This window comes from Zea mays, chromosome 5 (genome assembly GCF_902167145.1).
Source record: "Zea mays cultivar B73 chromosome 5, Zm-B73-REFERENCE-NAM-5.0, whole genome shotgun sequence".
In the NCBI taxonomy this organism is placed as follows: Eukaryota; Viridiplantae; Streptophyta; class Magnoliopsida; order Poales; family Poaceae; genus Zea; species Zea mays.
The window spans coordinates 1,430,671-1,441,444 of NC_050100.1; the positions used below are offsets into that span (position 1 = coordinate 1,430,671).

The following is a 10,774-nucleotide window of genomic DNA, read 5'->3' on the forward strand; positions in this document are numbered from 1 at the left end:
ATCTAGAGCAAAGGTATGTTTCTAAGCCTTAGTACATTGGTTTTGTGTACTAATATATTTATCTAAGTGCTAGAAACAGAGAGAAGAAGAAAAGGAGATTGTTGGCTGTGTACAGCCAACAGGCTGTTTCGGTCTGGGGCACCGGACTGTCCGGTGGTGCACCGGACAGTGTCCGGTGCGCCAGGCTGCCTCGACCTGAAGACGCCGCTCTCGGGAATTTGCCGACGGCGTACGGCTAAAATTCACCGGACTGTCCGGTGTGCACCGGACTGTCCGGTGAGCCAACGGTCGGCCGAGCCAACGGTCGGCCGCGGAATCTGCGCGCGACACGTGGTCTGGCCAACGGTCGGAAGGAGGCACCGGACTGTCCGGTGTGCACCGGACTGTCCGGTGCGCCAGATCTGCAACGGTCGGCAACGGTCGGCTGCGCTGTTTAAGGAAATAAATCGGGCACCGGACAGTGTCCGGTGTGCACCGGACTGTCCGGTGCGCCCGACGACAGAAGGCAAAGATGGCCTTCCTGGTTTGTTCTCAACGGCTCCTAGCTGCCTTGGGGCTATAAAAGGGACCCCTAGGCGCATGGAGGGTGACACCAAGCATACCAAGCATTCCTACAACATTCCTAAGCACCAAGACATTGATCTCACGCATTCGTTTCATTGTGATAGCATCTAGAGCTCTTGTTGAGTTGCGAACTCTTTGAGTTGTGTTGCGAGCTCTTGTTGCGACTTGTGTGCGTTGCTCATTCCCCCTTTGCTCTGTGTTCTTTGTGAACTTCAATTGTAAGGGCGAGAGGCTCCAAGTTGTGGAGATTCCTCGCAAACGGGATTGAGAAAAAGCAAGCAAAACACCGTGGTATTCAAGTGGGTCTTTGGACCGCTTGAGAGGGGTTGATTGCAACCCTCGTCCGTTGGGACGCCACAACGTGGAGTAGGCAAGCGTTGGTCTTGGCCAAACCACGGGATAAATCACTGTGTCATCTCTGTGATTGATCTCTTGTGGTATTATGTTTTGTTGAGACTCCTTTCTAGCCACTTGGCATTTATTGTGCTAACACTTAACAAGTTTTTGTGGCTATAAGCTTAAGTTTTACAGGATCACCTATTCACCCCCCCTCTAGGTGCTCTCAATATGGTGCGCGCCCATGCGCGCGTGCCGATTCGGTTAGCATCGTAGTATAATATATGATGATTGTATATATGTTAGATAGTAAATAAGCACACAAGAGCAAAGCCAAGGAAACCAAGTTCCAGTGTTTAAAGTAGTTGTAAGATAAAATGACATATTATAAGTTGTAATATTATATTGTTTCAAGCAAGGTGTACATATATACACATTTCATAACGATATTTGTATTGACCAAGGATGATGATAATGATGATGACAGAAATGCAAAATCACAGGACCATTAGTAGCTGAACCTCAAACACCTACAATGTAAACAAAAAAAACAAACAGAAGAATAATCGTAAATAAGTTGTATTGTACAAACCATCAAAATTATGCAAAATTTATATTTTGTAAGTAATGTACTAAACTACTAATGTTCCTTCAGATCAAATCTATATAAGAAGTATAACATCGAGATCATGTACCTCTTCTATTAGGGGATGCAATGTCTCAGTGATGTAGCCTACTTTAGAAGTGATGAAAAAGGTTCACATCATTATAAGAAAAAAAAGGTTAGAATAAAATGATTATCCTAAAACCATAGTACACACCATAGTGTCAAACCATCAAGATTCACATCATTATAAGAAAAAAAGAATTTACTATGTCGCGCAGAACTGGAACTAAGCTAATATCCAAATCACCTCGAGCTTTCATCGGAATCAGGACGTCTTCCAAGACTCGTATGAGCTGCAATGTGTCACTGATGTAGCCTACTTTAAAAACGATTAGAAACTTCCTCTTGCCTGCATAGTACACACCATGTCATGAAAAATGTTAGAATAAAATGATTGTTCTAATATCATATTGTCAAAGCATTAAGATTCACATCATTATAAGAAAAAAATGGGAATTACTATGTAGCCTAGAACTGGAACTAAGCCAATACCTAAATTACCTTGAGCCTTAATCCCAATTAAGACGTCTTCCAGGAGTCAGATCATATGAACATCACATAGGCTATAGATATTGCAATAAACAAATTCACGGAACTAAAAACTGCAGCAGAGTCCACCTAGAGGATATTCATACTCCTGAAGAACATGAGAACAAATTCGATGTGCAAACCTTGTGACTTCTTCTTTGCCAAGTGGAAGGGGCACTGGATTGCTCTCGCCGTTGAACTGTTTCACACACCTATGCACGGATTAATTGTTTTCACGGTGGCAGACGTAATTGCAGGCCCCTCCCCCTCCACGATGTCTTCAGATCAAGAAGCGAGTGAGTCTTTCTGCAACAGAAAACTGAGATAAGAGTAAAAATGAAAACTGTGTGGTTCATCTCTAGCAGTTGTTACTCATCATTGTGGATGTCGATGACAAAAAGAAAAGGAAAAAAAGCTTTAGATGGTTAGGTCGTTGCCTTGTTACTACCATTGATGCCCTCTATAACTATAGCACCAACAACTTCTGAGGTCTCACCAATCATTCAAATAACCTATAGAGGTGATGACATTGAAGTAACAACTAATAAAGAAAATTTATTTCTGTACATAGAACTCCCACTGTTAGAAATATACACATCAGATATAAATTTAAATTTTGTACGGATATTAGTTGGGGTCAAATTCGAGACTCTCAAGCACAAAAAACGCCACACCTTTACCCTCACGAAGCAGTCCAAGGAATAGGTGCTCAGATGCAATATAATTATGTTCCGTGAAACAAATACGTAGTAGTGTTTGAGATAAATCTTCTATGGAACTTATTAAAAATTTGAAATATAATGAGGAAATGGAAATGTGCAGTTGTATGATACATAGATGGAAATGCCATTCTTGTTAAGATAAATGTCTTGATAATTACCAACATAGGGAGTACATGTAATTTAGTTGATCGAAGCCACTTGTAACTGGGGTATACTGTTATTTTCTAGCTTGTTTTACTATAGAAGTTTCTTTGATGAAAATATAAAAAATAGGAGCACAATGAGTGGACAGCAATGCTTCACTGAACATGGATAGTGTGATAGCGGATTGAACCCAACAATGACTAAATCAATATATTGCAGACTTCCCAATTTTACTTTTCATGTATGTGCATGGCAGCTTAGCTATAGTAATTAGAAAATGATGACAGTGTGCAACAAATATTATCCTTTAGTTTATTTTCTATTTAAGCATTTATATACCCAAATTAATCATATCTGATTTTGGTAATACGGAGCAGTAGTAAAATATAAAAAATGACACTACCAGCTAACATATGCAGTTCCTTTTTGCGAACACAAAGAAAAAATACATGTCAATTTTACGCGACATCATAGCGACACCATCACCAAATCAAGGACATCCAATCTGAAACAAACCAAACAAACTTCTCCTCAGGACGATAGATGGGGCAATTCATGTGAGATCACATGTAGATTGAACTTTCTATGCACTCGTGGGATCCGATTGTTATATGTCTCGATGTCCATCCGAACGTCCAGTTTAGGGAAGGAACATTCAGAGGAAAGCAGGAAGAGCAGTGTCCTTGGGGGTGTAGGAGAATAGAGAAAATGAATTAACACGAGCCAGACAACATATATTGCGTAGTTTAGGCTTTCCTTTCAAAGGCAATGTTTAGTACGATAATTGAAGGTGGGAGATTCGAAATGTAGACAAGAATAAAGATGAAGGGGATTTAATGGTGAGAAAATTTAGACACGCCTTAGTACCTTATTGTAGCTGAGGACTAACTCCATGAACATCTCCATTTGATCTTCTCGCATCTCCCCTGACAAAAGAATATTCAAAAAATATATATAGAAAAGATAATCAACATTTTTTGTCATACAACAGAAGAAGAATGGAGACGAACAGTCAAGTGATTAGCAGCGAAGGAGACTCTGAAAAAGGATCTACCGGCGATGTCGCCGCATCCTGGTCACTCAATCATTGGGATAAAAACCCCCTGACAGACCATTTTAATACCCAGAAACCGCACGAGCAGCAGCGACGAACTCACCCACTCGGCGAGGTTGTGGTTGTCTGTGGCCTCTTCCCGCCTGGCCTGCACGTGCACGTACGCCGCTCGTCAGCACCGTCGCAGCTCATGAGTTCATCCTCCGACATCTTCCCCTTCTGTGTTGTATTGCTGCCTTGCCCTGCGGTCACGGAAGAGTCAGAACAAAGCTCCGATGGTGACGCCCGTCAAGAGGAGCGGACGCTGGAGCAACGACACACAGGGGGTGAGGGGAATTGGTAACGGATCTATCGAGCCAGCACCACGACGCTATGGGAAAGTAAAGAAGGGGATGAACCTCCTTAGGGCTTGTTCGGTTATTCCCAAAACACATGGATTGGATGGGATTGGAAAAAAATGAGAAGAGATTTGACTTATTTAGGATTCAAACCCATCCAATCCCACTCAATCCACATGGATTGAGAGCTAACCGAACAAGCCCTTAGGGGTGGAGGGAGGGAAGGGGGATGAATCTCCAAGCGATGGCTATGGATGATGCTACCTCCGGCACGGGGGGCTCTTGACCAGGGATGGCGCCCCAGCGGAGGGGAGAATCTGGTGGTCATCTGAGCCAGCACCGCGACGCTACGGGCAACGACGTTTAGTCGGTGGGGGTGGCCGGGTGGATCTCTAGAAACTTCTCGGAGCGTCGTGAAATAGAGAGGCCGGTTAGCGCAGAGATTTAATGGAACCGTTGAGATGCAATCCAACGGCTGAAAACTTTATGTACGACGTGGACACCGTGAGAGCGCTGGTTTTGAATCGGCTTTCATATATAGGAAATTAGAAGGCATCACATAAATTTGGGCTGAACTTACAGGCTTAGCTCATTGAGCTACGAGACACGGGCTCATCATGGGCTAACATACCAGCCCGCACCTTACCCTTTCTTTATTCTCTTCACTCAAAAGCGGCTAGGCGACGGGGCTTGCCCTTTCCCCGCCCCAAGGGTACACGGTCGCCGCCACCTGCCCTAGGCCGCAGGAGGGAGCGTTCGCCGCCCCGCCCTCCGTCTCCCGTCGCCTCGCCCCGCGCTCCGTCTGCCGCCCCTCTCCGGTGAGCTCTCAGCCGCCCCCTGACCTTGGCCGCTTTCATTTGAGAGCTTTGCTCGCTGTGACCGTGGGGTAGGAGGAGGCACAAGGCCGTCTGCTTTTGTCGGCACGGACCGCTCCCTTCCACTGTCTCGATTGAAGCTTGATGCGTGACTACTAGCTCCTAGTCTGATTTTGCGTTTTGTTTGCCTGATTTTGGTTTACGGACTAGTTTATTGACTGCCAAGTCAGCTGCGGGTTTATCTACTTTTTATCTAGGAGAAATGTCTGAGCATCTCTTTGAGGACACCTTCGTCGTCACTAGACTCGACCCTGATGGCAAAAAGTTTGATAGAGGTAATTTCTCTCTTTCCGAACCATTAACAAAGGTAATTTCTGACTGAGCAGCCAGGATTTCTTCATTTTTAGTTCTGCACACTGTGTTCTAGCATGGAGTATGTAGCTGTGGTTAATAGTGTAATTACAACTGATGTTTTCTTAGTTTAGCTTCCTTGCTTGAATAGGTGAGAATACATTTCCCATGTTTTTGTAAGATTTCACTATCTTAGTGCTCATGGTTCTGTTAGAGGATGTTGCCAAAAAGGCTTCAGACACATTTGCGGCCCCATCTAAGCATATAGTCAGTTGCATTAAAAACGACGACATGGATCATTTACTCTGAATCTCTGATACATATAAACTGTTTTCCTGATATAAATTGATTTTCTAAAGCGTAGGCATATAGGTAATGGGATAATGGTTATAAATTACTTTTCTAAACCTGACTGAAACAGCGCCTTCATATTACTTTTATCCTGAAAATCTTTTGCTTATGCTATCTGAAATACTTTGTTCCTATAAGACTGTACTATTAGAATCTAAGGGTCACCCTGTATCGAAAAAATATGCATGAAATTATTGAAATTTAACTACCAACTGCTGCTTTTTTAGTTTATATAGCTACGGTCAATATTCTGTATTTAACTAACTATGCTCAATAGCCAGCCTTGTTCTGTTATGACCTCATGTTCTGTTATTCTCTTGCATGTGCACAGTTTCTCGTGTTGAAGCTCGCAGTGAGCAGTTAGATATGTATATGCAGCTAGATGTTGCCACAGATGTTTATCCTATGCATGCTGGCGAGAAATTTAACATGGTTATAGCGCCTACTCTGAATTTGGATGGCACCCCAGATACTGGCTACTATACTCAGGTGATTAACTTAGCTTTTTTTTTTTTGTGAAATTTGCATCGTGCAACTTGAATTTTAATGATATTGGCTAACACAATGCAACACCCAGGTCATACCGTGCCTTGGGTTCATATGATATCCTCAATGTGCTTTGGGTCTATATGTTGCAGTATTTCGTTTGATCTGATGAGGCGTGTAGATAAGGCACAATTAACATAAACCGTCTATTTTTCAGGCTGGCAGAAAAACTCTGGCAGACAATTATGAGTACGTCATGCAAGGGAAGCTTTACAAAATCTCAGAAGACACATCATCCAGCCAAAACGCTAAAGTGTATGGATTTCCACTTTTTCTTGAACAGAAAACTAGTGAACAGGGTAGCAATTTGCACCTTTTGATGCACCCGAACTTATTACATTAGCACGGGAGTGTTCAGTTGTGTACTAATATTTTTATCCTATTGGTGAGCTCTTCCGGTATATGGTAGCTCACAAATCCGCTATTGATTTCTGAACTAAGGGCTGGAGGATTTCCACATTGCTTGACCTTATCAAAGTGAACACGGCCACTATAAGCGTATAATGTTATTCATGGTACTAAAGAAATTGTAGCCATATATCTTGAAGAAGCCCACATGGCAATCTCGCTTGTGAGGGAATTTTATTCTGCAAAGTACTTTTGAACACTGAAAAGAGCTTGATTTGAATATCCCAATTAATAACGATTTTATCTGCATATTCTTTATATCTGATAATAGTATTACTTGCAAATAGATAACAGCAGGTGCTGTTTTTCTCACGCCGTGTTTTTTTTTTCTGTTTTCCTTCCAGGGAGATGTATGCATCGTTCGGCGGGCTTCTTATGCTGCTCAGGGGTGACCCTTCCACTGCCGCTAGCTTTGAGCTTGATCAGAGGCTCTTTCTGCTCATCCGCAAGGTGTAAAACTGTGGTTGCTGACCACTTAGGTGTTTGCCTTGCTCGCCACTTATTTAATTTCCATCCGTGGGTGAAGCTGTTATATACTGTTGTAAGTACTGTTTTCTGTATCGCCATGGATTTATGGTAACGAGTTCATGTTTCTTGCTAAAAAGATTGCTCCAGCAGATTCCCCTATCTTATTTGTAGAAACCTGGACGTTTGTTTTGAAAGTTTAGGACCTAGATGACATCCGCCCAGCGCTGCGATGCTGCTCACCGCGGCCGCCTCGTGGTTCGTGTCCGGGACGCTATCGCGTTGCTCGCGACCTGCTGCTCCCGTTCCACTCCACGGCAATCCTCTTCGTCGGCAACGTGGTACGCTCAGAATGGACGGTAGAGTGGGGTTTATTCACTCGGATATACTAGTTGTTCATCCAGAAAATCTTCAAACAAATTAAAGAATATGCACATGACATTAGAAGAAGGGCACATACTTTGCGTGGTCCAACCAATCTTATAACCATTTGCTCGTAAATGGCAGAGTGGAGATAGTGCACAATACCCAAGAAAATGTAGTGTATGGTTGATAACTGAGATTATTTCAGATAGCACATTATCCAAGACATGGAATACGAACTGTTTGGATGTCTAGTTGATAAATTTTATCTCGTCCTGAGAAACTGCAGGTAACCAACAATGCCTTAGAAAAGTCAGAGAATTGGGAGATTAACACCAAGAAAATGTTATTCCTGTAGCCCAACAAGGCCGAGAGATATTATATTGGTTTCTAGGGGGGTATACGGTACATATATTATCCAAGCATCCGATTGTCCGAAGAGGTTAATCATCCGTAGAATATTAGTATTTCGGATTCAGATAGTACATTTCGGATATCAGATACGATTATGAGATTTTGGATACCCGGAAACCTTCTCGGATACCTTAACGGACTTCAGATTCGGATATCCGGACATCTTTACAGATATCTTACCAGATTTCAGATTTCGGATATCCGGATAGTTACATGTGGAATCACCCAGTATCCAAGTTTCAACATAATAAATACTACATTTTGTCATTTTCATATGGGGACTTGAGATTACATTCTTATAGAATGTTTGTTAGTCCCACTAATCTATTTGCAACTTTGATCGGCACTAGAATACTTTATAAATTTTTCATTTTAATAATTTTCTATATAATAATAATAATACATAAATAGTTCCAGAAACTCATGAAATTTGACAGAGGGGCGATATATGACCATATAACGTTCCTAAAAAAATGTTTGGACAATAAAATCCATAAAATGCCAACATTTCTTTTAATTCACTGGGCAATATATGACCATATAGCGTTCCAAAAAATGTTTGGACCATAAAGTCCATAAAATGACATCATTTCTTTTAATTCACTTTCACTTGATGCGTGAGTTACATGTGAAATCAACCTAAGTATCCAAATTTTAACATAATCAGTACTTCACTTTATCATTTTCACATGGAGACTTGAGGTTATTTTCTTATAGGACATTTATTACTTTTTGTAATTGGTTTGTATTTTTTGTCGACACTAGAATATTTTATGGATTTAATTGCATTTTGATGGTTTTATGCAGAAATAAATTAATAAAATACAAATAGCCTAAAAAAATCATTAAATCTGACGTAGGGGCAACATATGTCCACATAGCATCCTAAAAATTGTTTGAACCATAAAATCACAAGACACCAACATTTATTTTATTTTCGACTTGTTGTGTGAGTTGCTTGTGAAATCACCATAAGTATCCAAGTTTTAATATAAACAATACTTCACTTTTATCATTTTTGTGTGGGTACCTGAAGTTATGTTCTTGTAGAATGTTTATTAGCCTTGATAACTTATTTGCAATTTACGGTCGTCACTCGAATATTTTATGAATTTAACTGTATTTTAACATTTTTTAGAAAAATAATTTAATAATACACAAAATAACCTTAGAAATTCATGGAAATTTATGGAGATGCAGCATATGTCCATATGCAATCCTAAAAAAATGGACTCAAGGAGGGCTAGATGATTACAAGATCTATGATATGTGTGGAATGGTGTCTTACACGATATCCGACGAAAATATTTGTTATCGACGTTCTCCGTGTCCGACTAGTTTCGGATTCGACACATGACTCCATACTTGTATCCGAGAACATCTATATTTGTATTAGTATTCGAAACAATCCGTATTCGAATTCAAATCCGAATAAAATATGAAAACAAATATGATTTCAGTGATATCCGTCCGTATTCGATTCGATTACACCCCTAACACATGTTAAAACTTTACTCTTGTGTCTTGGTGACGTTGGAAGCTATCTATAGCCCATTATATGTCTGGTGTGAGTAAGAAAAGAGAGAGACGACGGGCCTTGGTTAGTGTGATGGAAAGAAAAAAATTGTATTTTATTGATATGGTATCAAGATGAGTATTGTTGTTGGAAATAATGGTAGGTAAATAGAATATGTATTGTTGGATGTGTAGGTAAAGCGTAAAATAGATGGCATTGTTGCAGTTAGCCTAAAAACACAAAGATGTCGTAACTTTTTTCAAACTAAATATTTGCAGTCGAAAAAGGTTTCTAATATAGATATAGGGATGGCAACAGATCGGATTTGAATTGGATATTGCAAATATCCGTCCGTAACTATATCCGCGATTGCTACCAATATCCGTCCGCGACCGTATCCACGGGTAGAAATTTATATCTATGCCCGTACCCATCGGATTTCGGACGAGTTTTGGATATCCGTCGGGTATGACATACATAATCATTTATTCAACAATTTAATAGCATAATTAGTAAAATTTCTTTCCAATTCACCATCATACATAATTAAAACTTAATAAAAGAATTATTATGGGTCTACGAGCCTCGGTTAGGAGCACCAGAGCTTGAAATGGCCAGCCGTCGGTGGTGCTACGGTCTATGAGACTTGGAAGGGGCCACGAGGCACAACACAGGAAGCCATCAATGCTATAAGGGGCAACCAACAGTGGGACATTGTGAGCGTTAGGCGTGTAGTTTATGGTGTTAGGATTTGTTCTTTGCTATGTAATATGGACTAGGCTAAAAAATACTCTATGGGTCGATTTCGGGTATCCAGCAGATAAACCGTTGGTAGAAGGTAATATCTTAATCCGTGCCCGCCCGACTTCGGATCGGATTCGGATCTGACCTACAAGTCAAAACATGTATCCATACCCGGCTCCGTCAAATCGGATATCCGATGGATATCCAAATCTACGGGTCAAATTGCCATCCTAGATCTAAAGAAACATTGAGACATCTGAATGATTTATTTTCATTTATAATTTAATTAGACTATATTATTACTTATTTTAAACTTAGTACAAACACATTACTTCATTCATATTAAAATATTAATCGTTTTGCCTTTGATTTTTATGTTTAAATAGATGACAATAAATTTAGACATATATATAAAATAATTAAATCAATTATTGTATGAATTAACTAA

General features: G+C 40.6%; 1 protein-coding gene across 2 annotated transcripts; it reads left to right on the plus strand.

Moving 5' to 3' along the window:
* Nucleotides 1-4,924: 4,924 nt before the first annotated feature.
* On the plus strand, nucleotides 4,925-7,451 carry LOC100281008 (uncharacterized). 2 transcript variants are annotated; one of them, XM_008645363.3, is made up of 5 exons: nucleotides 4,925-5,171; nucleotides 5,379-5,503; nucleotides 6,202-6,359; nucleotides 6,574-6,671; nucleotides 7,169-7,451. In XM_008645363.3, exons 2-5 carry the CDS (start codon nucleotides 5,431-5,433, stop codon nucleotides 7,278-7,280), a joined length of 441 nt encoding a protein of 146 aa, XP_008643585.1. In that variant the 5' UTR covers nucleotides 4,925-5,171; nucleotides 5,379-5,430; the 3' UTR covers nucleotides 7,281-7,451. The 2 variants fall into 2 exon arrangements, with proteins under 2 accessions (XP_008643585.1, NP_001355268.1); NM_001368339.1 differs by having other exon boundaries at nucleotides 4,943-5,171; nucleotides 5,426-5,503.
* Nucleotides 7,452-10,774: the final 3,323 nt, after the last annotated feature.

Bases quoted from the DNA above. Each gene is read 5' to 3' on its own strand.
- LOC100281008 (XM_008645363.3), top strand. From the start codon at position 5,431: ATGTCTGAGCATCTCTTTGAGGACACCTTCGTCGTCACTAGACTCGAC. The intron at 5,504-6,201 runs GTAATTTCTCTC...GCATGTGCACAG, and splicing joins TGGCAAAAAGTTTGATAGAG to TTTCTCGTGTTGAAGCTCGC. The intron at 6,672-7,168 runs GTATGGATTTCC...TTTTCCTTCCAG, and splicing joins TCCAGCCAAAACGCTAAAGT to GGAGATGTATGCATCGTTCG.